The sequence below is a fragment of the Haliotis cracherodii genome, unplaced genomic scaffold (genome assembly GCF_022045235.1).
Source record: "Haliotis cracherodii isolate W230 unplaced genomic scaffold, xgHalCrac1.p SCAF_9, whole genome shotgun sequence".
In the NCBI taxonomy this organism is placed as follows: domain Eukaryota; kingdom Metazoa; phylum Mollusca; class Gastropoda; order Lepetellida; family Haliotidae; genus Haliotis; species Haliotis cracherodii.
The window spans coordinates 1,855,093-1,878,795 of record NW_027266343.1 but is presented as its reverse complement, the minus strand read 5'-3'; the positions used below and the strand labels follow the sequence as shown (position 1 = coordinate 1,878,795).

Here is a 23,703-nt window from a genome sequence, read left to right as displayed (position 1 = left end):
TTAAAATAACCCTTCCTGTCAGAATTCGTTAGATCCCTTAGGGTTTGACGTTAGGCCAGGGTGATGTCATTGTCTATACCATAACTGCAACCTTTGAGTTTGTCACGTGGACTTATTGCCTCTATTTTCATATTTAAGGAATGAAGCCTTGCAGTAATTGGCTTTGGTGTTTGCTCTCGTTCGATCCTAGTCTGTGAGGTGTTGCAATGTCAGCCAGTGCAGTAGAATTACCTCCATTTAGAATATCAAAAACCAGGCGTTTAACTACATATTTGTCCTCATCCGTCTTCTCGGTTTCTCTATACACGTGTAACCAGATCAGGCGGACATTGAATCCCTTCACAGCACGTCCGCGCGATTTATGTTGTCCGACGTTAGTAACAATGTGTGTTTCACACGTTACGTAGGCTTGGGGCATTGATTAGGATTATATACATATTTATAAATGTGCAGGGATAAGATAACGGTTCTCATTAGGAAGCAAAAAAAAAATCAACTCGATAATGTGCAGTACATAAATAGTATCTTTTACAAATACATGTAATTAGAAAACGCTGTGTGCAAGGTCAACACTGATGTGCAAGGCTAGAGATGGTCACTGTGGTGTTTGTGCCCCAGTGCACATAGCCTAACCACAGCTAAGGGTGAGACCTTTTTGTGTCGTCGATGATGATGATGATGATGATGATGATGATGATGATGATGATGAGTTCGTTAATGGGGCAGGTAGACACATGTGATGTTGCTAACGATTACTTGCATGTTCCTATATGCAAGGTGTTGGCGTATGGTTCTCGGTAGGAAGTGACAACATTGAGTCGATGGCTTGTGGTATATACAAGTTTACTTTATACAGGTAGATGTATATATACATATACAAGAAGCACCAGTTGGCAGGTCAGCACATAGAGATAGTAGTGATGGTGTTTGTGCCCCGGAGCACCTACACTTACTTACTTACTTTGGAGATTTAACGTGCGCTTTCCGACTGATGTGTATTTCGCACACGGGCCCGGCCAGGCCATTTAATGTGTTTCCGAAAGGGGCGAAAGTGGTCTGTGCAACCCAAGAAGGGGGTTTAGGGGTTGCTTATATAGAATTTGGGAATTTTGAGATTTGGAATAGATGCCGATGGGGTTGGGGAGGAGAACTAAGGGAGCTGGGTATGGTGGATGTTTGTTTGTTTATTTGATTTTGATTTGGTAGGTTATTGTGTTTTTAGATGCGTTTTATTAGTTCCGTTTTTATTAAGAATACGCCTAGGGCCTTGAAGTTTTTTAGTTTATTTTGTGGGTTTAGTATTGCTTCTAGAGTGAGAGCCTTGTTTAGATTGAGGGTGGTTTGTAATGCGGTTCGATGTGTTAGGTAGTGTGTGCAGTGAATGAATGCGTGTTCTGGGGTTTCTGTTTTTTTGCAGTGTGGGCAGTTACCTGTAGTGTGTTTTTTATTTTTTTTTAGGTGGTTATTTAGGTTGGTGTGTCCTGTTTGGAGTTAAGTGATTACTCTGTCGATTTTTTTGGATGGATGGAGAATTTTTGGTTTGGTTAGTGGTTTGCTGAGCACTTTTTTGATTTGGCTATTTGAGTTTAGATATAGGTTATGCCATTTTTTGGTGATTTTTTGCTTGTTTACACTTTTAATTTCTGATTTTGAGATGGGTAAGTTTAAGCTTATTTCTGGGATTTTGAGGGATAGTTTAGCTGCTTTATCGGAGTATGTTCCTACGTGGGCCGGTATCCACAAGAAGGTTATTTGTTTGCCTGCCTTAGTTAGGTCGTTGGAGCTTTTAAGTATTTGATTTATTAATTTAGGTCGGTTTTTGGTATTTTTGTTTTGGAGGGCTTGCAGTCCACTTAGGGAGTCGGTAAGTATTAGGATTTCTTTTTGTGGTTTTTGGATTCTTGATTATGGAGGGCTGAGGCCATGCCCATTAGTTCTGCCGTGAATATTGATTGGTTGTTTGGGAGTCGGAAGGATTGTGTGGTTTTAGTTGGTTGTGTGGTATGGACTCCGAAACCTGTGTGTTTGGATCTGAGGATCCGTCCGTGTAAATGTGACACCAATTTGGCCAATTTTCGTGTATGTATGGTAGTGTGGTAGTTTTAGCTATGTTTGGGTCGGTTTGTTTTTTTATTTGGCTAGCTAGTGTTGTGTCTATTTTGAGTATTTTAAGTTTAGGGGTGAAGATATTTGATTGTTTGCAGTTTGGTTTAAGATTTTTGATTTGGTGTTCATTTAGGTAGTTTGTTATTCTTTGGGATATTTTGGTAAGTAAGTGGTGTTTACGAGCTAGAGCTTGGTATTTGGGGCTGATGTTTTGGTTTATTAAGTTTTGGATAAGAGGGTTTGATTGGGACGCGGCCCAGAAATTTAAGCTTCGCTGTTCCCTGCGTAGTTCCTGTTAAGGCCTGAAGTGAGGTGTAGGAGGTGCCATGTTGGGTGCGTGTAATTAGTTTGAGAGCCTGATATTGTATTGAGTCAAGTTTTTTAGATAGAGGGTTGTTTAGGGTGTTGTATATGGCGCAGCCGTAGTCTAGTTTTGATCTAATTAGTGATATGTGTAGAGAGAGGAGGGTATCTTTGGAGGCTCCCCAGTTAGAACCAGTTAGGCATCTTAGGGTGTTTAGGTCTTTACTGCATTTAGTTGTTAGGTTTTGGATGTGAGCATCCCAGGTGAGATGTTCATCGAAAATAAGTCCTAAGAATTTGGTTTGTTTTTGAAATTTGATTGTTTGATTGTTTAGCTGGAGGATTGGGGAGGCTGGTTTCATGTTACTATGTTTGAATACTATTCCTGTTGTAGTTTCTTAGTTAAGGGAGAAGCCCCATTTGTCAGCCCATTGTTGTATTTTATTAAGAGATTTTTGGAGTAGCACCTACACTAACTCTAGCTAGGCTAAGGGTAAGACATTCTCTTCTTCTTCATCTCTGGACCAAGGCTAAATTAGCCAAGGTCACCTGCCACTAATTTAGTCTTAAATATAAACAACAGTAATTAATCACTGACATGGCTGCACACCTCGTTCAGAATGGCTGACAGCGCAGTGTACAATACAATGGGATTAACAAGTCGGATTAGCATCTTATGTGTAATGACATTTAAGGATCTAGACACATACATGTCATGGCTACAGGGTAATTAGTCTTTGTTCATTCAGACAAAGGTTGTCCCAGATCTGTGGCTATGACAGTAATGCTTGTGCCGCTTTTGTTTTGTGTGATCGGGATTGGAAGTGTTGACATTGGAGGATTACACAGTTTTTTTCGTCGATCATGATGATGATGTGTTTGTTTGTTTAATGCCGCATTCAGCAATATTCCAGCTATATGACGGCGGTCTGTAAATAATCGAGTCTGGACCAGATAACCCAGTGATTGACATCACAAGCGCCGAAATACAAAATTGGAACATTATGACATGCATCAACCTAGTCAGCAAGCCTGACCACCCGTTTCCGTAAGTCACCCTCTACGACAAGCAAGGCCTATTTTAACCCGGATCTTTTTCGGGATGCTGCTGCTGCTGATGATGATGAAAGGATTAAAGGGTTTTAAAAGAGTAATGGGCGTAAACTATATCCACACGTATGAAAGGGGTAGTTGGTGCATGAATGATGTGCCTGGATGGATGTTCATGTGAGAGATAGTATTGTTAGGAATTATGAGATTCAACCCAGACGTTTCATTTGATATAATTGCCCAGGTGGTTGATGTTTGATTTAATGAGAGCTTCCGGATGAGCCTATTCCGCATTCCTGTGTTTGCATTAGGCCGAGGTGGCCTTACAAGGTTTAAACCCTGAATATAAACAAAATGATTAAATAGTTATACTGAATAATGACGTAGCTGCACAGGTCGTTAAGTGTGTTTGACAGTCTACATACAATACAAAATAAACGAGGGCCAGCAACTGGCACGCTTACCTTGGGATTAGCATCTTGGAATTAGCAACAGTTTAGTGGTATTAAGTATGTACATGTCACGGCTACTTGCTAATTAGCCATTTGATGTAATGTTATGTTGGACAATGGTGTCATGAATAGCTCGCGGTATTGCCATAAGGAGGGGAGTAGGGAGAGATGACATTTGGCTGGTCACATCGTTCTGCTGACTGTGAGGTGAAGCGCAGCTCTACGACGAGGTAAGAATAGTTGGGTTTTTTGTTGTTGGTCTAGTTGTGAGTTCGAATTGTGGGTGTTCGAATTTGTGGAAATGTCATTTATTTGATAAGAGCTGCCCCTCCTCCGATTTGGGAAGCTTTGATGTAAGAATCAATCAATAGATCTGTTGCTCTGGTTCGGTGATGTGGTTGGTCGGTGTCATCTGTATCTTTAAGGGGCACCTTAGACGCTGTATGTTCTATTATCACAGAATATTTCACCCTTTACAGACACGCATTCTAAGAATGACAGATGACGTCTCAAATGTTGACAATAACAAACTTCGTTAGGTATTCAAACATTGCTCCCCAAAACAGCTGTACATTTGGATCGCAGCATACATCATTATTTTTTAAATATTTTTTTATAATTTATTATTTTTGTTGCATTTTACATAAGTTGCGCATACATATTAGACTTGTCACTACATTTTCTAAAATAGTAAATGACAGCTTGACCAAAACTTATTAAACTTGTTAACTTTCGAATTCAGAGTTGCTGCATATTTAGTTAAGTTGAAATAGTCGGAAAGCTCCCGTTGGATGTCTTTGAAATCTGGCTTTTTATGTTGTATTCTTTTATTAAATATGTAATATTTTAATATAATTATCATTATGTTGAGAGGAGAATTGTTTCTTTGGGTGTGACCAAGGAAAACTATGTCCTCAGATATATTTGTATTTATCTGAGCGTCCGAAGAAAGCCAGACTTTCAATTCGTTCCATACATCGTTTTGGTTGCTGTCGAAGCGTGTGCCAAATAATGGTGCCATATAGAAGATGAATCTGTTGAATGTCTTTTAGAGTGGGTCAGTACGTGGTGTTGTCATCGGTAGAAAAAGAGGAAACTTAATCAGTATATAAGCTGTAGGGCATTTGTCCCTAAACGAGGTCACCATAGATGTCGTCACATCTCTTGCGTGAACGGTTCCGGACAATATATCACAAATGAAAGCAAATGACATCTGAAAGAAGCAATATGTGAAAAGCTGGACTTCATATATAACATCCATGTGTGGGTAGTGAGTGAGTAAGTGAGTTGGATTTAACGCCGCATTTTAACAGTATTCCAGTTATATCACGGCGTGTCAGCTTAATGTGGGAGGAAAGCCCGAAGTGATGCAGGTCTGAGACGTTTACCACTTCGGTGAAACCCACGAGCACGGGTATGGTGCTGACAAACCAAGAAACATAATCGGGTCGAACCGGGATTCGAACCCACAATCATAGGTTTCTGGCGTGTTTTTTCCCTTCAATGTCGACCAAGTTTCCAGCAGCCCCGGGATTTTGTGGCTACATTTCAACTTTGGAGGTATAGTGGAGCATGCTGTTACTAGGAAGATGTCAAAGAGTATTACGCATCACATTTTGATAGTGATTCATAAGCACGAGTTTATGATTTAGTCGGAAACGTATGATAGTTGTTGATTAATGATTCTGTCACTTTTATTCATTGAAAGTACAACTTCTAACAAAGCAGAAATCGTTAACTCAACTCAGTCTGGATTGCGTGCCATCTGGTCCACTATGTACAGGCTGTGACATTGTTCGCACACTGCTGACTGTGGCGTTGAAAATCAACAAGCAAATAAAGCTTCGTTTATTGGTTTATATGAGCGTTTGTATATTCATTTTCAAACCTTATGTGTTGTAAATTGTATCCAATTGGTTTATGTGAGCGTTTACAACAACAAGGAAGAAAATTATTTTATTATGGTGTCACATACGTACAGACACTAGATCTAACAAAGGAATTGATTATTTAGAGAGTATTATTTCAACGGTGTTTTATGAATATGCCGATTGTGACATCATTCTACCCGACGATTATAAGGCACGAACTGGAAGTTTCAATGATTTTATTATCGATGATTGTAACAGGTTTATACCAAGTTTGGAAGATATGGTCTATATTCATGATTCATTTACCAAACCAGTAATGACAGTAAATCATTTTGGAAAAAGATATCCAAAACGAACAATTCTGGGGCCTATCATCTACAATAGACAATGATCAAAGGACGTACTATTTTCAAGATGTGTTTAACTTAGCATATATTCCATTTGACGACCGCGTTGTTCAACATTCATATGTAAATTGAAAGCCATGATGAACTACTATTTCGTATTGGCAATGATGAAGACATATTCTGAACACATCTAGAAATGTGACGCAACGAGAGACTGAAGGTGCCATAAGCGATTCAAATCAGGGGACGTTTGAGGAACCAGATGTGTTAAGGGCGAGATGCTGCAAGTTCCTTATAAGTTCCTTATCTCTATTTCGGCCTGAAATAACATAGTGCGACAACAATATATCCAGCTGAATGGGCAAACGTAATTACTGTGCCAATTCACAAGAAAGGCAATGTCAGTTGTTAAGGGTCATATCATCGATGGACATATTTGGTAAACTATTTTGTATAATATCAAATGATGGTTCAGGACGCTTTTTTATTTTCAAAAGATTCCAGAAGCTCAGGCATAATTTCCGAAGAGTTACTGTACAGCCGACAACATTTCTACCTTACAGTGTCTTGTCTAGACGTACTTATCCAAGACTGGTGGGAGATTCTTTCTGTCGTTTTTAAAAAGGCCTTTGGCTACAAAATCGGAAATTACCTTGAGGATATTATATTATGAAAAATGGTATACATAGCAGGTTATTTACCTTAATAAGAAATATGTCTTTCAAACATTTTGCGGCGGATAGAATGTCTAAATATCTGTTGATGAATATTGTGAATGTTTGCATGGTGTTGGGCACAGTTGTGACTTGAGTCCTATTCCTTTTGCAATATGTATCTACAAATTACTTTAGATTCCACAAACAATGGTATGCGGGTGTTGGGTCCAATAAATATTTAGGGGTGTTATTTTCGAACAGGTTGTCACGGAGTAAATGCACTACTACTCTTCTGTAAAGTCATATAAGGTCCCTTATTGTAACAAAGATGTTACACCATACAATCCTTGGTATGCCCTCAACATTTACTCTAAGACTTTAAATGTTTTGCGTGTCGGTAAATATGTATCAAGTATTGCAATGTTGGCAGAATGCGGTTGACATGGTTTGTGTGTAGATTATTGTGTTTAGTGTGTTACCTGCTGGTGTAGATTATTGTGTTTAGTGTGTTACCTACTGGTGTAGATTATTGTGTTTAGTGTGTTACCTACTGGTGTAGATTATTGTGTTTAGTGTGTTACCTGCTGGTGTAGATTATTGTGTTTAGTGTGTTACCTGCTGGTGTAGATTATTGTGTTTAGTGTGTTACCTGCTGGTGTAGATTATTGTGTTTAGTGTGTTACCTGCTGGTGTAGATTATTGTGTTTAGTGTGTTACCTGCTGGTGTAGATTATTGTGTTTAGTGTGTTACCTACTGGTGTAGATTACTGTGTTTAGTGTGTTACCTGCTGGTGTAGATTATTATGTTTAGTGTGTTACCTACTGGTGTAGATTATTGTGTTTAGTGTGTTACCTACTGGTGTAGATTATTGTGTTTAGTGTGTTACCTGCTGGTGTAGATTATTATGTTTAGTGTGTTACCTGCTGGTGTAGATTATTGTGTTTAGTGTGTTACCTGCTGGTGTAGATTATTGTGTTTAGTGTGTTACCTACTGGTGTAGATTATTGTGTTTAGTGTGTTACCTACTGATGTAGATTATTGTGTTTAGTGTGTTACCAACTGGTGTAGATTATTGTGTTTAGTGTGTTACCTGCTGGTGTAGATTATTGTGTTTAGTGTGTTACCTACTGGTGTAGATTGTTGTGTTTAGTGTGTTACCTACTGGTGTAAATTATTATGTTTAGTGTGTTACCTGCTGGTGTAGATTACTGTGTTTAGTGTGTTACCTACTGGTGTAGATTATTGTGTTTAGTGTGTTACCTACTGGTGTAGATTATTGTGTTTAGTGTGTTACCTGCTGGTGTAGATTATTGTGTTTAGTGTGTTACCTGCTGGTGTAGATTATTGTGTTTAGTGTGTTACCTGCTGGTGTAGATTGTTGTGTTTAGTGTGTTACCTGCTGGTGTAGATTATTATGTTTAGTGTGTTACCTGCTGGTGTAGATTATTGTGTTTAGTGTGTTACCTGCTGGTGTAGATTATTGTGTTTAGTGTGTTACCTACTGGTGTAAATTATTATGTTTAGTGTGTTACCTACTGGTGTAGATTATTATGTTTAGTGTGTTACCTGCTGGTGTAGATTATTATGTTTAGTGTGTTACCTGCTGGTGTAGATTATTGTGTTTAGTGTGTTACCTACTGGTGTAGATTATTATGTTTAGTGTGTTACCTGCTGGTGTAGATTATTGTGTTTAGTGTGTTACCTACTGGTGTAGATTATTGTGTTTAGTGTGTTACCTACTGGTGTAAATTATTATGTTTAGTGTGTTACCTGCTGGTGTAGATTATTGTGTTTAGTGTGTTACCTGCTGGTGTAGATTATTGTGTTTAGTGTGTTACCTACTGGTGTAGATTATTGTGTTTAGTGTGTTACCTACTGGTGTAGATTATTGTGTTTAGTGTGTTACCTGCTGGTGTAGATTATTGTGTTTAGTGTGTTACCTGCTGGTGTAGATTATTGTGTTTAGTGTGTTACCTACTGGTGTAGATTATTGTGTTTAGTGTGTTACCTACTGGTGTAGATTATTGTGTTTAGTGTGTTACCTGCTGGTGTAGATTATTGTGTTTAGTGTGTTACCTGCGGGTGTAGATTATTGTGTTTAGTGTGTTACCTGCGGGTGTAGATTATTGTGTTTAGTGTGTTACCTGCTGGTGTAGATTATTATGTTGAGTGTGTTACCTACTGGTGTAGATTACTGTGTTTAGTGTGTTACCTGCTGGTGTAGATTATTGTGTTTAGTGTGTTATCTGCGGGTGTAGATTATTGTGTTTAGTGTGTTACCTACTGGTGTAGATTACTGTGTTTAGTGTGTTACCTGCTGGTGTAGATTATTGTGTTTAGTGTGTTACCTGCTGGTGTAGATTATTGTGTTTAGTGTGTTACCTGCTGGTGTAGATTATTGTGTTTAGTGTGTTACCTGCTGGTGTAGATTATTGTGTTTAGTGTGTTACCTACTGGTGTAGATTATTGTGTTTAGTGTGTTACCTACTGATGTAGATTATGATGTTTAGTGTGTTACCTACTGGTGTAGATTATTGTGTTTAGTGTGTTACCTGCTGGTGTAGATTATTGTGTTTAGTGTGTTACCTACTGGTGTAGATTATTGTGTTTAGTGTGTTACCTACTGGTGTAGATTATTGTGTTTAGTGTGTTACCTACTGGTGTAGATTATTGTGTTTAGTGTGTTACCTGCTGGTGTAGATTATTGTGTTTAGTGTGTTACCTGCTGGTGTAGATTATTGTGTTTAGTGTGTTACCTACTGGTGTAGATTATTGTGTTTAGTGTGTTACCTACTGGTGTAGATTATTGTGTTTAGTGTGTTACCTACTGGTGTAGATTATTGTGTTTAGTGTGTTACCTGCTGGTGTAAGTTAGTAAGAATGTCGGATACAAACTCTGTTTGCTAACGCCCAATATGGAGGCAGTCGGCAGATGTATCAGTGCGTCACATGTACGAATGACATTACATAATTTTGTATTTGTATGCCTTCTCTCATTTAAACATTTCAGGATTGTCGCAAACAAACTATTCAGGAAAAACTTAATAGGTCATCACGTTTTTTCATTATAAACACATTAAGTCCTTATTATCTGTGGAATATTACGTAACAACTACCGCGGTGATAGAAACCAGAAGGTATTTATGTTGATGCAGTTTCAATATTAGCAGTAAGGAAATTAATATTGTAAGTCGAATATGTAAGATATGTAACTGTAATACTATTGAAGATAAACTCCATTTTGTTTGAATGTACTGCGTAAACACATTTAAGAACATGTCAAATATTATGAAATATACTAAATAGATAAACTGTAAAGATACAACTACCCTCGTAAATTGTGCCAAAGTTGTAAAGGAATCTCTTAATTTTAGAAATATGTAACTTCCCATAAACGGTAGTCAGCATGATCAAATAATACATTTGTCTCTGTCAGATATCAATATATTTGTATTGATTTAATTGAGCCAATGGCCTTCAAAACACTGAATAAACACTTACTTAACTACATGCAATCTATACATGAAGAATCTTTATTTGAAATGCCCGTGAAACAGCTGCCAACGTGTATCCTTCGGGATTAAGGACGTAATGCCAGGATTTATATTCCACTAATCCAATGTCCGTATCCACACCAAAGAATTAACCGTTGCTAAATCTAAGAGACTTATGCAAGGGCCTTGATGAGCATACACAGTACCTTTAGTTATTCAATGGTCAGACAAGCTGTGGAAGGCGCCAGATGTTACCACAGTGGGCCTGGGCCTGTTACCGGCGTCAATAAATCATTAAGGAGACGACGTATCAGCGGGGCTGCTGCATCACCGGCAGAGGTAGCCACCAGGCTCTCTTGACATGTTTCCATGCGAACATGTAAGTGAAACTACACACCTAAGCACATGTATGGCTTAACCTCACGCCCACGATGAGACGCGTGTCATCTACTTTCTACCTTCTCCGTCCTGTATCTTGTCAGTCGCCAAAGCACTGAATGGGATGTGCACATCTAAAATATATAAGGTGAGTTCCATTTCGTTCCATTAGAGACCCATCTTTTCATTACTCAATTCAGAAGGATATTTGTGTCAAATGTGAAATCGTTGCCATCAAAAACATTATGCTACTTATTCATTCAACGCCTACGTGTTGAACCTCGTAGGATGGAACGGGATAGCACATAGACGTTCTGTTTACCGTAAAAAGTGAAGTGTTTCTACTCCTGCCTCTTCCTCATGTTTTCGGAAAACTTCATCTCACGAAACAACACGTCCCTCAAACGTCAGTAATGATGCCAGATACCAATAGCATGAGGGCGAGGGTAGTTCGATCGGAATGCAAATCGATCGATCGATCGATCCCTATATAAGTACAATAAGTGAAGGGGGGCACGGGTGGCACAGTCGTCTAAGGCGTCGCGATTCTCTGTGCAGAGTTGCGTTCCTTGGGCACGCCAGAAACCTATGATTGTGGATTCGAATCCCGGTTTGCCCCGATTATGTTTCTAGGTTTGTCAGCACCTTACCCGTGTTCGTGGGTTTCACCGAAGTGGTAAACGTCTCAGACCTGCATCACCTCGGGTTTTCCTCCCACATTAAACTGACACGCCGTGATATAACTGGAATAATGTTAAAAGCGGCGTTAAACCCAACTCACGTCACGTCACGACAATAAGTGAAGCCCTTTTCTGATGTCCTGGAATGCTCTAAAATCGGCATGAAATCATTCTCACGCTCTCACTCATGACGCCTTTTCATAATTGTTAATCGGAATATTAATGCAAATATATTAATACCTTTTCAAAATTTGCATTATTAGTTATGAACGCCGAAATATGTATTTGATGTTGATGATCACTGTGGGATAATGGATCTAAATGTGCCCCCAGAGCCTTTTATATGTGACAATGTGTCACCTGGCTGATTCTGCGTCATCGTGTCTCCAATCGCTGCTGGCGCTGTCAACTACAGGATCATGTTCCGCCCCTGTGTAGGGAGAGACCGTCGTCAGGGTAAATGACGTGTCTGCAGCATAACGTGTTCCTTGTTTCGTCATCGAAACAGGAGAGGATGAGTGATGATTGATTAATGCCACATGAGCCACATTGCAGATGCTCGTGTTGATGAAACTGTAGACGCGGTGTCCTTTATAACCATTCATTATGTCCGACAACAACGCGTGTGTCTGTTTATCATGTTAGTGGTGAGTGAGTGAGTGAGTGAGTGAGTGAGTTGGGTTTAACGCCGATTTTAACAGTATTCCAGTTATATCACGGCGTGTCAGCTTAATGTGGGAGGAAAGCCCGAAGTGATGCAGGTCTCAGACGTTTACCACTTCGGTGAAAGCACGGGTATGGTGCTGACAAACCTAGAAACATAATCCGGACGAACCGGGATTCGAACCCACAATCATAGGTTATCATGTAAACGTACCCTTTGTGTGTCATACCCACATTCAGTGTCATTCTAATCGAAAACCAATAACATAATGTACAATCCTTCAGTATTATTAAATACACAATTCTTTTTTTATGTATGGATTACATTTTGTATTTATATACCCATTATGTTTATAATCAGTATGCTATCCATGCTGAAGAAATGTTTCTGTTATAAAATTAGACTTTTAAAAAATAATATTGCGTAATTTGAGCGAAAAGTAATACTGTTAAATATTAAATAAAGTTGTACTTATAGCCCTCTTCCATTTCTTTGGAATAAAGCCCGTGAAAATCCGGGGTAGACTAGGTCTTCAGCAACCCATGCTTGTCGTAAAAGACGACTATGCTTGTCGTAAGTGGATCGGGTGGTCAGACTCGCTGACATGATTGTCATTGTATCTCAGTTGCGTGGATCGATGCTCATGGTGTCAGCCATCGGATTGTCTTGACCAGACTCGATTATTTACAGACCGCCGTCATATAGCTGGAATGTTGTTGAGTGCGTTGTTAAATAAACAAACAGATCTTTCGAATAATGTGTATTGTGCGCCTGCTGTCGCCTGTGCGCCTGCTGTTAGAATGCCCAAAGTGACCAACCCTAGTGACCAGCCCAAGTGAACACCCACAGTGAACACCCATAGTGAACATACAAAGTGACCATCCCTAGTGACCACCCATAGTGAACACCCACAGTGAACACCCATAGTGAACACCCACAGTGAACACCAATAGTGAACACCCATAGTGACCAGCCCTAGTGAACACCCATAGTGACCAGCCCTAGTGAAAACCCATAGTGAACACCCACAGTGAACACCCATAGTGAACACCCATAGTGAACACCCACAGTGAACAACCATAGTGAGTACCCACAGTGAACACCCATAGTGAACACCCATAGTGGCCTGCCCCAGTGAACACCCATAATGAACACCCACAGTGAACACTCACAGTGAACACCCATAATGAACACCCACAGTGAACACACAGGCAGACACTGGTGAACTATGGATGTGGAACATGCGGTTCTATTCATGTGGAAATCGCTAGCATGATACTCCAATACCTCGTGTACAAACACAGAATGTATTGATAATCCATATACTGTAATATTCACTGGAGAGTTAATGGATTTCAAAGCTCACACCTGTTGTAAGGCCTTTTGGTGGGAATTTTTCTGGCATGTGTAAAATATCCACTACATTACATTTGTGTATAACTGCAAATTGTTTCTCGACCATCTGATGTAAATTACCAAGTTCGTCCAGATAATAAACATTTGCTTTTATTTTCTTCAAATTTATCACTTTCCTCTTCTTTTATTCTCCTTGCAAACTTTTCGAGGTTGTTGGTTCGAGTTGGATTTGGTGGAAATAGGAAATGATGTGTTCAGAATGTTTGTATTGATAAAGCGCGGACTGACGAGGGATCATTAATAGAGCGGACCTGAGATTCGACCTGATGACCAGAAGGTCAAGGTGACTGGGTTGCGTGAAAACTTGGACTCGTTAATGTTAAAACGAATCGCTTGGATCACTACCATGGAAACAAACCCTTCTTTTGAATACTTATATCTGACGAAATGTGGTTGATATGAAGAACACGAATATTTGCATATGGTCTGAAGGCACATGTAAAGGTCACGGTTAAATGAGCAACGTGTTTGCTAGTGTGGCCAGCCACTCTTATTAAATATCCAGGTCAGCCATTACATTGTCACGTGGTGTCACATGTATATTAATGATTATCGTATATCATTGTCACTAGACGTGCTACAGCTATATGTACGTTATGTCTTTGTCAATCCGTGAACCTTGCGTGACCCTCATTGTGTCCAAGACAGAACAGTGGACATCCTTGCACTTGGAATACGATGACATGCATCAACCAAGTCAGCGACACTGACCACCCGATCCCGTTATTCGCCTCTTACGACACGCATGGGACGCTGAAGACCTATTCTCACAGGCGCGGTATAACTGGAATACTAAGTAAAATGGCATTTAAACTCAGTCACTAAACTGAAACAAATCGAGCGCCCTCAAGCAAATCCTGTTCGCGGTGTTTTATGCGTTAATGTGTGACTGGATTTCTGGTCCATCACTTGATTGTCTGGTCTGTTTTCATGCCGCCGTTGGATGACAGGAGTACTGCTGTGCGGGGTCAGGCAACAAACACATACCTTTTGATGCAGTTTGTGTGAGTGGTGGACGCTACCTCTAGGGCAGGACATGTTTCCCCTTTCTGCCAACACCTGGTTTCGTCACTGATTTCACGCGATCCACTCATCTAATATTCAACGCTATTTTGCCTTTTACACCCAATGGAATCTGTTTAGTGGGCTAATCGAGACTGGTTCTTTCCCTCTTTGAAGTTTTATGGAGTGTATCGGTCACACGTCAGGTCATGGTTGTTGATGTGATGACTTACCGTTATTCGCAGGGACACGATGTGACTGTAAGTTTCCCATGTATCCGTCAGTCAACGTCTCGTAGATAGAATCCTTTGTGTGGTAATTGTGAACTGACGATAGAGAAACCGGACTCTATACAACAGAGATACGGATTTCATTTTCAGACAATTTATCAATATTCTTATTACTTTCCTGATATTTATCATGCAAGTACTTGGTTCTTCAAACCACCTGTCACATGCATTCCTACATCATTACTTATTAAATGCTTGTCGACTAACGGGATCGGGTGGTCAGGCTCGTTGACTTGGTTGATGCATGTCATCGATTCCAATTGCGTGGATCGATGCTCATGATGTCAATGGCTGGATTGTCTGGTCCAGACTCGATTATTTACAGACCGCCGTCATGAAGCTGGAATATTGCTGAGTGCGGCGTTAAGCAACAAACAAACAAACAAAACTCATTTTGGTAAAAGAGCGATGATACAACAGGAATACACAGGCAATTATTTAAAGTCGGGTTTCTTCAAACGATCTGTTATTGGTACTGAATACTTTATTTTGGCAAGTCATACACTTAAAACTTGGCAATTTGAAAATTGTAATATTTACCTAATTTTCACGGGTAATGTAAATAATCATTTATATGCCAGATAATGTTAGAAAGAAGTTTGGAATTATGTGAGATGTATTCTTCAACTACCTTCACACGGAGTACTTATTTTAGTAGAATAAATAGGAAATTATATTCGGCAATTGTGGGAACTATATTCCTCAACGTTTCTTTTCATGCGTATGTATACATTGCTAGATAAAATAGGGAACAAGATGGCGATTATGAAGCTATGTTCTTCAACCTTTCATGCGTGTGCATACAATAAGATATATTGTGGCGGATAAAACAGATTATTATTGTGCCCTGTGTGGCCCAGACAAGTGATACAAGTTTAATAGCTGCACGAGTACTCCACCAGTGTGTGGCTCAATGCGCCTATTCCTGTCCCAATTCACAAAAATACCAACTCTAAAAATAAAAAAATTAATATTTTCATTCTTTATCCTACCGTCCATATTATATTTTTAAAAATAACAAAAATAATTGACGTGTCTAATTAGTTATCAATTTCGGCCACCGGCTTTGGGAAACAAAGTCTGTTAACCAAGTAATATCAAGGCTTAAACAAATACAAGGCTTTACAATACTGGTTGTTTGGCTTGATAGAGACGTGCCAGGCATGGGGCGAGTTGCGATTTACCTGCTGCCATACCTGATGTTATTGGGGACTCTAATCTCAGGGCGTGTTTAATGTTTAAGTCACACACGCGTATTAGCTGATAATGACGGGTGATAATGGCAGCCGGGCCATTTGTATGTTAGACTGACATGTGACGCATTGTCTCACTCAAATATCACTTTGTTTGTCAGCTCGTTAAAATATGATATTTAATCAATTAAATATGTCTCCTGGTACAGGTTTGTGTTCTCTCACAACTCGGACTGTCGTGTATCGGGCGTGGTTTACCGTTATATTATAATTAAATGTAACGCCTTTGCGATTCCGCCTATAATCATAGAATAAAAGTCAAACATTACGGGGTTCTAAATGATTCAGGGGCGGTCTGGTAGCCTAGTGGTTAAAGTGTTCGCTTGTCATGCCGAAGACCTGGGTTCGATTCCCGACACAATGTCTTGAGCCCATTTTTGGTGTCCCCGGCATGATATTGCTTGAATATTGCTAAAAGCGGCGTAAAACCATACTCACTCACTCATAACATAAATGTTTCACGAGCAGTTCTTGCATCACGTAACCATTTTGTTTGCTGTTTCACGCCAACTTCAGCAGCATTCAAGCTTTGTAAATAATCCAGTCTGGACCAGACAAACCATTGTCTTCATCTGTAAATCCCGGGCTGTCGGGTTCGATGTCACCCAATCAAGCAAGTCACCTTCCGTGACCACATCCATTATTTCACGTCTTATGATGCTACCCCTAGCTTGCTCTTCTTACCCGGAATCTCCAAGGCAATAACTTATTCTCAACATCAAGTTGAATATGGAAGCAATGGTCTTGCTATGTTTATTAAATCAATAATTCGATCCGTTAAAGGCTTTCTAAAGCGCCAAATACTTTAGCATAACAGAATAAAGTGGAGGTACACTTGGTATCACCTCTTTGTAACGTCCACGTATCGGCCTTAAAGGGCCAGTCAAACCTATTTTCGTGTTTGCTCGAAACAAAGATATCGGTTGTCATCTCTTATTTAAATTAAAAGTATTTGAGAAAATGTATTAATTAACCTTGTGATGTTTTACCCAAAACTAAGTGCATTCATTTATTCAATTTTTATTGCTCTTTACAAATGCACTTACACAATATAGGGAGGATATATCGTGGGATTATGGGGATAAACTTAGGATATACATATACTGATGTTTGGGCACCGGTAACGGGAAATCTTGACCAAACAACACCACAAGGCGTTTAACGCCGCAAAATTCCAGCTATATTCCGGCGGTCTGTAAATAATGGAGCCTGGACCAGACAATCCAGTGATTGACATCATAAGCAACTGGGATACGATGACATGCATCAACCAAGTCAGCGAGCTTGACCACCCGAAAATGCCACTTATTCCAGTTATATCACGACGTGTCAGCTTAATGTGGGAGGAAAGCCCGAAGTGATGCAGGTCTCAGATGTTTACCACTTCGGTGAAACCCACGAACACGGGTATGGTGCTGACAAACCTAGAAACATAATCGGGGCAAACCGGGATTCGAATCCACAATCATAGGTTTCTGGCATGCCCAAGGGACGCACCTCTACACGGCGTATCGCGGCGCCTAAGACGACTTGGCCACCCGTGCCCCCTCGCCTCTTACGACAAGTATGGGTTGCTGAAGACCTATTCTCACATAAAGTCGTGGTTCAACTAAAATACTACATGTAAGTAAAACAGGTTTAAACCCAACTCACTAAACTGAACCCAATCGAGCCCCCTCCAAGCAAATCCTGTTCGCGGGGTTTTATGCGTTATCGTATGACTCGATATCAGGGCCAGTTAGGAACGATGACAAGGAATCAGCAAAGTGACATTGCCTGATCCCCCGATCCATTTAGTCGCCTCCTACGACAAACAAGGGTTATAATACAGACGTACTATTTCAGCATGAGGTTCGTGTCTCTGGTTCTCTGGTTGTGTTGGAGGGAGCTAAAGAAGAACTATGCCATCCTTGTCCTGCTGGTTCTGGTGGTGGCGGGACTCAACCTCACAACCGTCATCCACCAAGTTCATCAAGCCAGTAAGTATGAAGGAATGTTCCTCATGTTGACTTGTACTACATGCTCTCTTGTTTTTATCCAGAACAATTGCCTTGCCATTGCATGTGTTCGTGACGGCTGTCACCGGTTAGGGCAGGATAAGCTCACCTTTTCGCGAACACCTGGTACCATCACTATTTGAACGTGATTCATAAACACATGCTTATGATCTAGTCGTAATCCTACAATGATGATGTCTTATGAATATGGATGGGGAAACTCAAATACTTTCGAATCCCAGAATCACTCTGACTAAAATCATTGATTTGTCAGCACTATGCCCGTTCTCGATAGTTTCAAGTGGTTAGAGTCTAAAAACTGAATAGCTTTGTGCTTTCCTCCAACATTAGCTGACACGCCTTGATGTAACTTAAATACGTTTCAAAACCCAACTCCCCAACTCGCGTTAATTGAAAGTTGAAAGTATTTTCTATCTACTTTCACGTGCCACCACGTAGGTTTGTTCATGACATAAGCTATATTTAAGAAAAAAATAATTGCCTGCCCAAAACTTAAATTTTGGCAAGATGTTTTTTATTTTAACAAACATTCAGGCTAATAGTTTTAAATGTAAAAGAAGTAACTGGTTTTCTAGCTGTAGCTGAAAAAATATCTGCATTGATATCTACTTACCTCCACTAACAATTCTGACGAATAAGACCTAGCACTGCTGTTGTAAAATACTATCAACATTTAACACAGTTACATGATATATATCCAGATCACCACTATTATCTGTAATAAGTCTATTATATCTAATAATTACTGCTCGAAATTTAGTACAGATAAAAACTTGCCAAATGACTGATGCAAACACAAAAGGGACAGAACATTTAATATTCTGTGTAGCTGAGCAGATCAAAGCTTGCGTAAGACTCATCCAAATGGTGATACAAGCAACACAATCTGCATGAATAGTTCCCTTGGGCTACTTGTTCAGGCCAAAGGCGTTGGCGATCTGAAAATCCAAAATGGCCGCCATTTCGTCAAGATGGCTGCCAGTTTCAAAACGAATTAATGTTTACCTCTTAGAAACTGACACAGTTATCCGATTTTAAACATCCCAGAGTTGATTTATGTTTTCTAGTATGTCCACACTAGTTTAGCAAGGGTTAATACAGTTAAGCATTTTGGTACCTTGAATCTTTGTTGTACTTAAGACTTACGGGCAAACAAGGTCTTTTCCTGGTGTAAATCACCAGTGAACCAGCAATAAATCTTTTTATCTGAAAATGCTTTGAGTAAAGTACAAAACAGTAAGAGTTTGAAACTAGGTACATGATAAAAGATTGAATGTTATTGGATTACCTTGACTCAGAATGGGGTTCAGTGTTAGCTGATTTATACAATTTATATAGTGTCCCAAAGCGAACTTGACCGCCCCATTTGGTTAGATAGCTGCGGCTGAATTGACAGGATGTGCCGGCACGGGAGAGTCGTGCGAAGGAAGACAGGACTTCAGTCTTCCTGATGGTGTACAGATCGCACGGGACATGGGTGATACTGGACCCGTCGGACTAGATGTTGAGTAGTTCTTTGAGCCTCGTTGTTTTCCATACTTAAAAGTGTATTCAGTGAAAAGTGGTAAAATGATAAACCACCAGTCTCTCATCTTAAACCTTCTAAAGTGGAATCTAAATGGCAAACTGATTAGAGCAAATATTGCCTGTATCAACAGCACAATATTGATGTCTTTCATCGCCATGAATCATGAACAGTATAGAGCAGGATGGTTACAAGACTGCATCAAATGATCCATTCTTACATGCTTTGAATTCTCTACCAATAATGCTTGATCCAGTCGGACCAGACGACGGTGGTGTTATGGAAGAGACGTCGAGACAAAAGAGCAAAATATCATGAAAGCTGCAGCTGATGCGTAATAATACCAAGATGCAAGGGGCAATGAAAGGGCAATCGTCCAGTAAAATATTAAAATGTGCTTCACCTAAACCATCTAAACGCTTCATATGTGAGAAGGTTGTACGAACATCTTTAGTGAGAAAAGCCATGACCATGCAACTAAATCACAGACGATATGAATGCGCCACGAATCTCAGTGATGGAACACTTCTCGCAATACACAGTGGTTGGGATGTTGTGATACAGGATTTAAAGTATCACCCTTGCTCGTCTGGTAGAATTGTCTAACAGAGAAAGAGCTTGTCTTCTCGAACTCAGAAACAAAATAAGCAGAGACGACATCACTACTTGTAAGAGACAGACTTCTCGCACAGTTGCCTGAACTAGAAACTGATAGAAATGAACGGAACGTACTTCTTCTCTTCCCAGAAGAATTAGACTCCTTTCCTTTGTGATGCTTCAAACAACATTTAAACTATTTTTCTTGCAAAAGATGAACATTCTTGTGCCGACATGTGTGTCTAATAATTCTAATATTCTAATAATACTACTAATTGAAACAGCAGGAATGGTATCAATGGAACCACTGACTCGTTCATGTTAGCTTCAAGTGTTACTAGGACAAGCCAAGCTCATAAAATACTACATGCCGTCACTACAAGCTAATCTTGGATTTTCAAGTGGCCAAAGCATTTTCCTGAATAAGTGACCTAAGGAGACTTATTGTGTTCCTTGTATTACCATTTCAATGATAGTTCAATAATCTGCCTAGCTGCAGGGGCTTAAGCTTTTTCTTCAAGACACAATATAAATGTTTGGTCATTGCCTCAGGACAAACCATTATCTAAAAGGAAGAGCCTAACAATATGTGTTTAAAAATGATTGTCATGATGAAATGGAGGCAATATTTCCCCCTTTGTTAAAATCGTGTATTTGTTTTTGTTTTTCAGGACAAGAACCGGCTCTTCCCGAAGAAGTTTTAGATACAAGACTGGTCGGGGTATCTAAAGATCAAATATACAAAGAAAGACTCCAGTATGTAAAGAGTGAATGTCGTAATTCTAAAAACGGTTTAGTGGCTAAAGTATTCCGCCATGACAACTTGCATTTAGCCTACTGTCCTGTAGCCAAGGTAGGCAGCACCTTCTGGAAGAGAGTGTTCATCTTCTTGCATAACGACACAGGTACAATTCCTGTGAAGTCTCCCTTCGACATCCCTCGCGCATTCGTGCACTATGGAAAGAAAAACAAAACACAGGTTTCTCCTCTGGATGAATTTACCAAGAAGACCATCTTTGGCAATTACACACGTTTCATGTTTGCCCGTGATCCTTATTCGCGATTGTGGTCTGCATACCTTGATAAGTTTTTTCTTCCCGACTTCTGGAGAAGTTTTGCACTGCATATAACAAGACAACGACATGACTCAACAATCGAAGCTAGGAAGTGTGGCAGTGATGTGAGTTTCCGCGAGTTCCTTCAGTACGTAGTCTCTCTTCTGCCAGAAAACATGAATGAGCATTGGCAGCCTATTCAGTACAGATGCGACCCTTGCCAGTTTAAGCCAAACATCATCGGAAAGCAAGAGACGTTTGGTGATGATTCCAGGTATATTTTGCAGGGAATTGGAGAGGGGTGGATTATGAATGAGTTTGATCAGAATGCACATGTCGAAGAAGAACTCAGTATGCTAATAGATTATAATTTTCGTTTAATTGCAAAAAGCCGGTTTTATAGGAACTGTACATCAAGAGTAGACATAGCCAGTAGGTTATGGCAAGTGTTCCAACTGAATGGGTACCTACCTATCGAAGAAACCGCCGAGAGCGTTGTAAATAAACTGTCAAAAACCTTTTTTGATAGAGATATGTTTAAGAGGTATGTTTTGGAAGTATATCGTCAAACTCCGGCTGAGGAGAGGAGGGCATGGAAACAACAGAGAAAGGAGGCAATAATCGGGGCATACAAAACCGTTCCTTTGAAACTTATCAAAAGTATTACAAAGTTATTCTCAAACGACTTTGAATTGTTTGGATATGATACTGCACCTCCAGATAAGAGAGACGCATAATCAAATTTCCACGTGGTATACATTTATCAAAGTGAAATCCAAGTGTATGTTGCGTTCGTTTGCATATGTACGATCTGCATCACTTCGAACTTTCCTTCTACAGCTGAGATGCTGTGACTTGACTGAGATAGTTTTCAAAGAAGTGTTAAATCAAACTCACCTGATCGTGCTCGTGTTTGTAATCGGCACTGCGTTGTCTTACCACTTGGATATAACGTCATACATGTTCCTTATGTCTCTCATAAGAGACGACTGAAGTGGTGATCTAGTGTCACAAATGCTATATTTGGGATAACGCTTTCTTAGTAGAGTACTCATTCTAGTTCTTTTTTAGGGTTGAGTCCAATTCTGAGGGGTACACAAAGTACGTGATCTAGACTACATGTTATCAGATTTTTATTTTTGTGGAAGCCTCGGTGTCTGAGTGGGTTAGATCGCTGACTTTGTGTGCTGGCGACTAGGTGCCTCACCCTGAGAGTGTAGGTTCGAATCCCGGATGGGACTCAACCCCAAAATGTACTCGAATTTGTACTTTTCTAAGAAACTGTTATGCCAAATATAACATGTATTACATTTGACCACTTTCTAAATGGCATGGTGTATTCGTGATATGGTGGTTATATTAGGCCTTGTTGTTGATAGTGGTGCTTATTTGGGAATGTCTTCTAGTCAGGTTGTGAATGAGCTGTCCGCAGCATTTAGCAATATTCCATCCATATCACGGGAGAGGGAAACCACAACTTGGCTTCACTAGCTGTTTTGGAATAAGACCATCGGCGATTTAACCATCAGGCGAGGCCATGTGTAGAAGCCCAGCGATGAGGTCTACCATCTGAAGGGTCTGTTTTTGGGATGATGACAGTTTGTATTGCCATGACTGACATCTTTTATCGCCATCAGGTTAAGAACCATACTGTTCTATGCAAAAGCAACTACCACTCGATCGTCATCAGGGCTTGAACATTTCGCGAGAACGTTTGTTTGTGAACCCTTCATCAAAAAGGGGGAAGTGTTTGCATAGAATTTGATTGTAAATTTTGAAATAAATATGATTTATTATATGAAACTATTTCTTCTTTCATGTGCTAAACTGCCGATACTAAGGATACTAAATGATGTTCACCACGACGTAAAACCCGCCGACATTGACCGGGTGGGCTGGCGTATGTCAGATGGGAAAAGGCAGATACTGGTTAAGTTTGTCAGTTATTAAGACAAAAGTGGGCACCGACTAACTCTAGATGTCTGAGAAACACGACAGACTCTGTCTCCATAAACGATGATGTTGCTAAACATCGTAGTACAATCTACAAACTGACACGAGATCTATGATCCAGTCGACAAATGTGCTCATCGTGGACATACGATAGACGAGTTTTCATCACGGAACAACCTGAATGACTCATGAAAGTTATCAACAGTAACTCTCGTCTAAACAAATGTCAGTGACAACTGTTTTGTGAATCTGTCAGTTTGTGTCTGACTTTATCATTACATCCTCTGTATCAGAAGGATTAATGATACTTTCAGACCAGAAATCTGAGGACATAAGTTAGTTGTTTCTTTTACTTTGTTTGTAAATAAATCATGTGTAAATATGTTTGGACAGTTTGTCTACATACCAGTAATATAACGTGTCGGTTGTTACCAGTAATGATATTATGCAATATATTTGTATATATCCTTACCTCCCACTTCATCTTTCGACCCGTGAAGATCCGGGGTAGAATTGGTCTTTAGCATTAAAGACACCAGATGATTGAAAACAGCCTGAGGATGTTGTTCCAAAAGATTGGCCCAACTAAGCT

At 39.8% G+C, this 23,703-nt stretch overlaps 1 protein-coding gene across 1 annotated transcript; it reads left to right on the top strand.

Moving 5' to 3' along the window:
- Positions 1-10,655: 10,655 nt before the first annotated feature.
- On the top strand, positions 10,656-22,872 carry LOC139452623 (carbohydrate sulfotransferase 11-like). The gene is made up of 3 exons (XM_071234158.1): positions 10,656-10,806; positions 17,809-17,942; positions 20,775-22,872. Exons 1-3 carry the CDS (start codon positions 10,778-10,780, stop codon positions 21,893-21,895), a joined length of 1,284 nt encoding a protein of 427 aa, XP_071090259.1. The 5' UTR covers positions 10,656-10,777; the 3' UTR covers positions 21,896-22,872.
- The last annotated feature ends 831 nt before the right edge of the window (positions 22,873-23,703 follow it).

Bases quoted from the DNA above. Each gene is read 5' to 3' on its own strand.
- LOC139452623 (XM_071234158.1), top strand. From the start codon at position 10,778: ATGGGATGTGCACATCTAAAATATATAAG. The intron at 10,807-17,808 runs GTGAGTTCCATT...GTACTATTTCAG, and splicing joins GCACATCTAAAATATATAAG to CATGAGGTTCGTGTCTCTGG. The intron at 17,943-20,774 runs GTAAGTATGAAG...TTTGTTTTTCAG, and splicing joins CCACCAAGTTCATCAAGCCA to GACAAGAACCGGCTCTTCCC.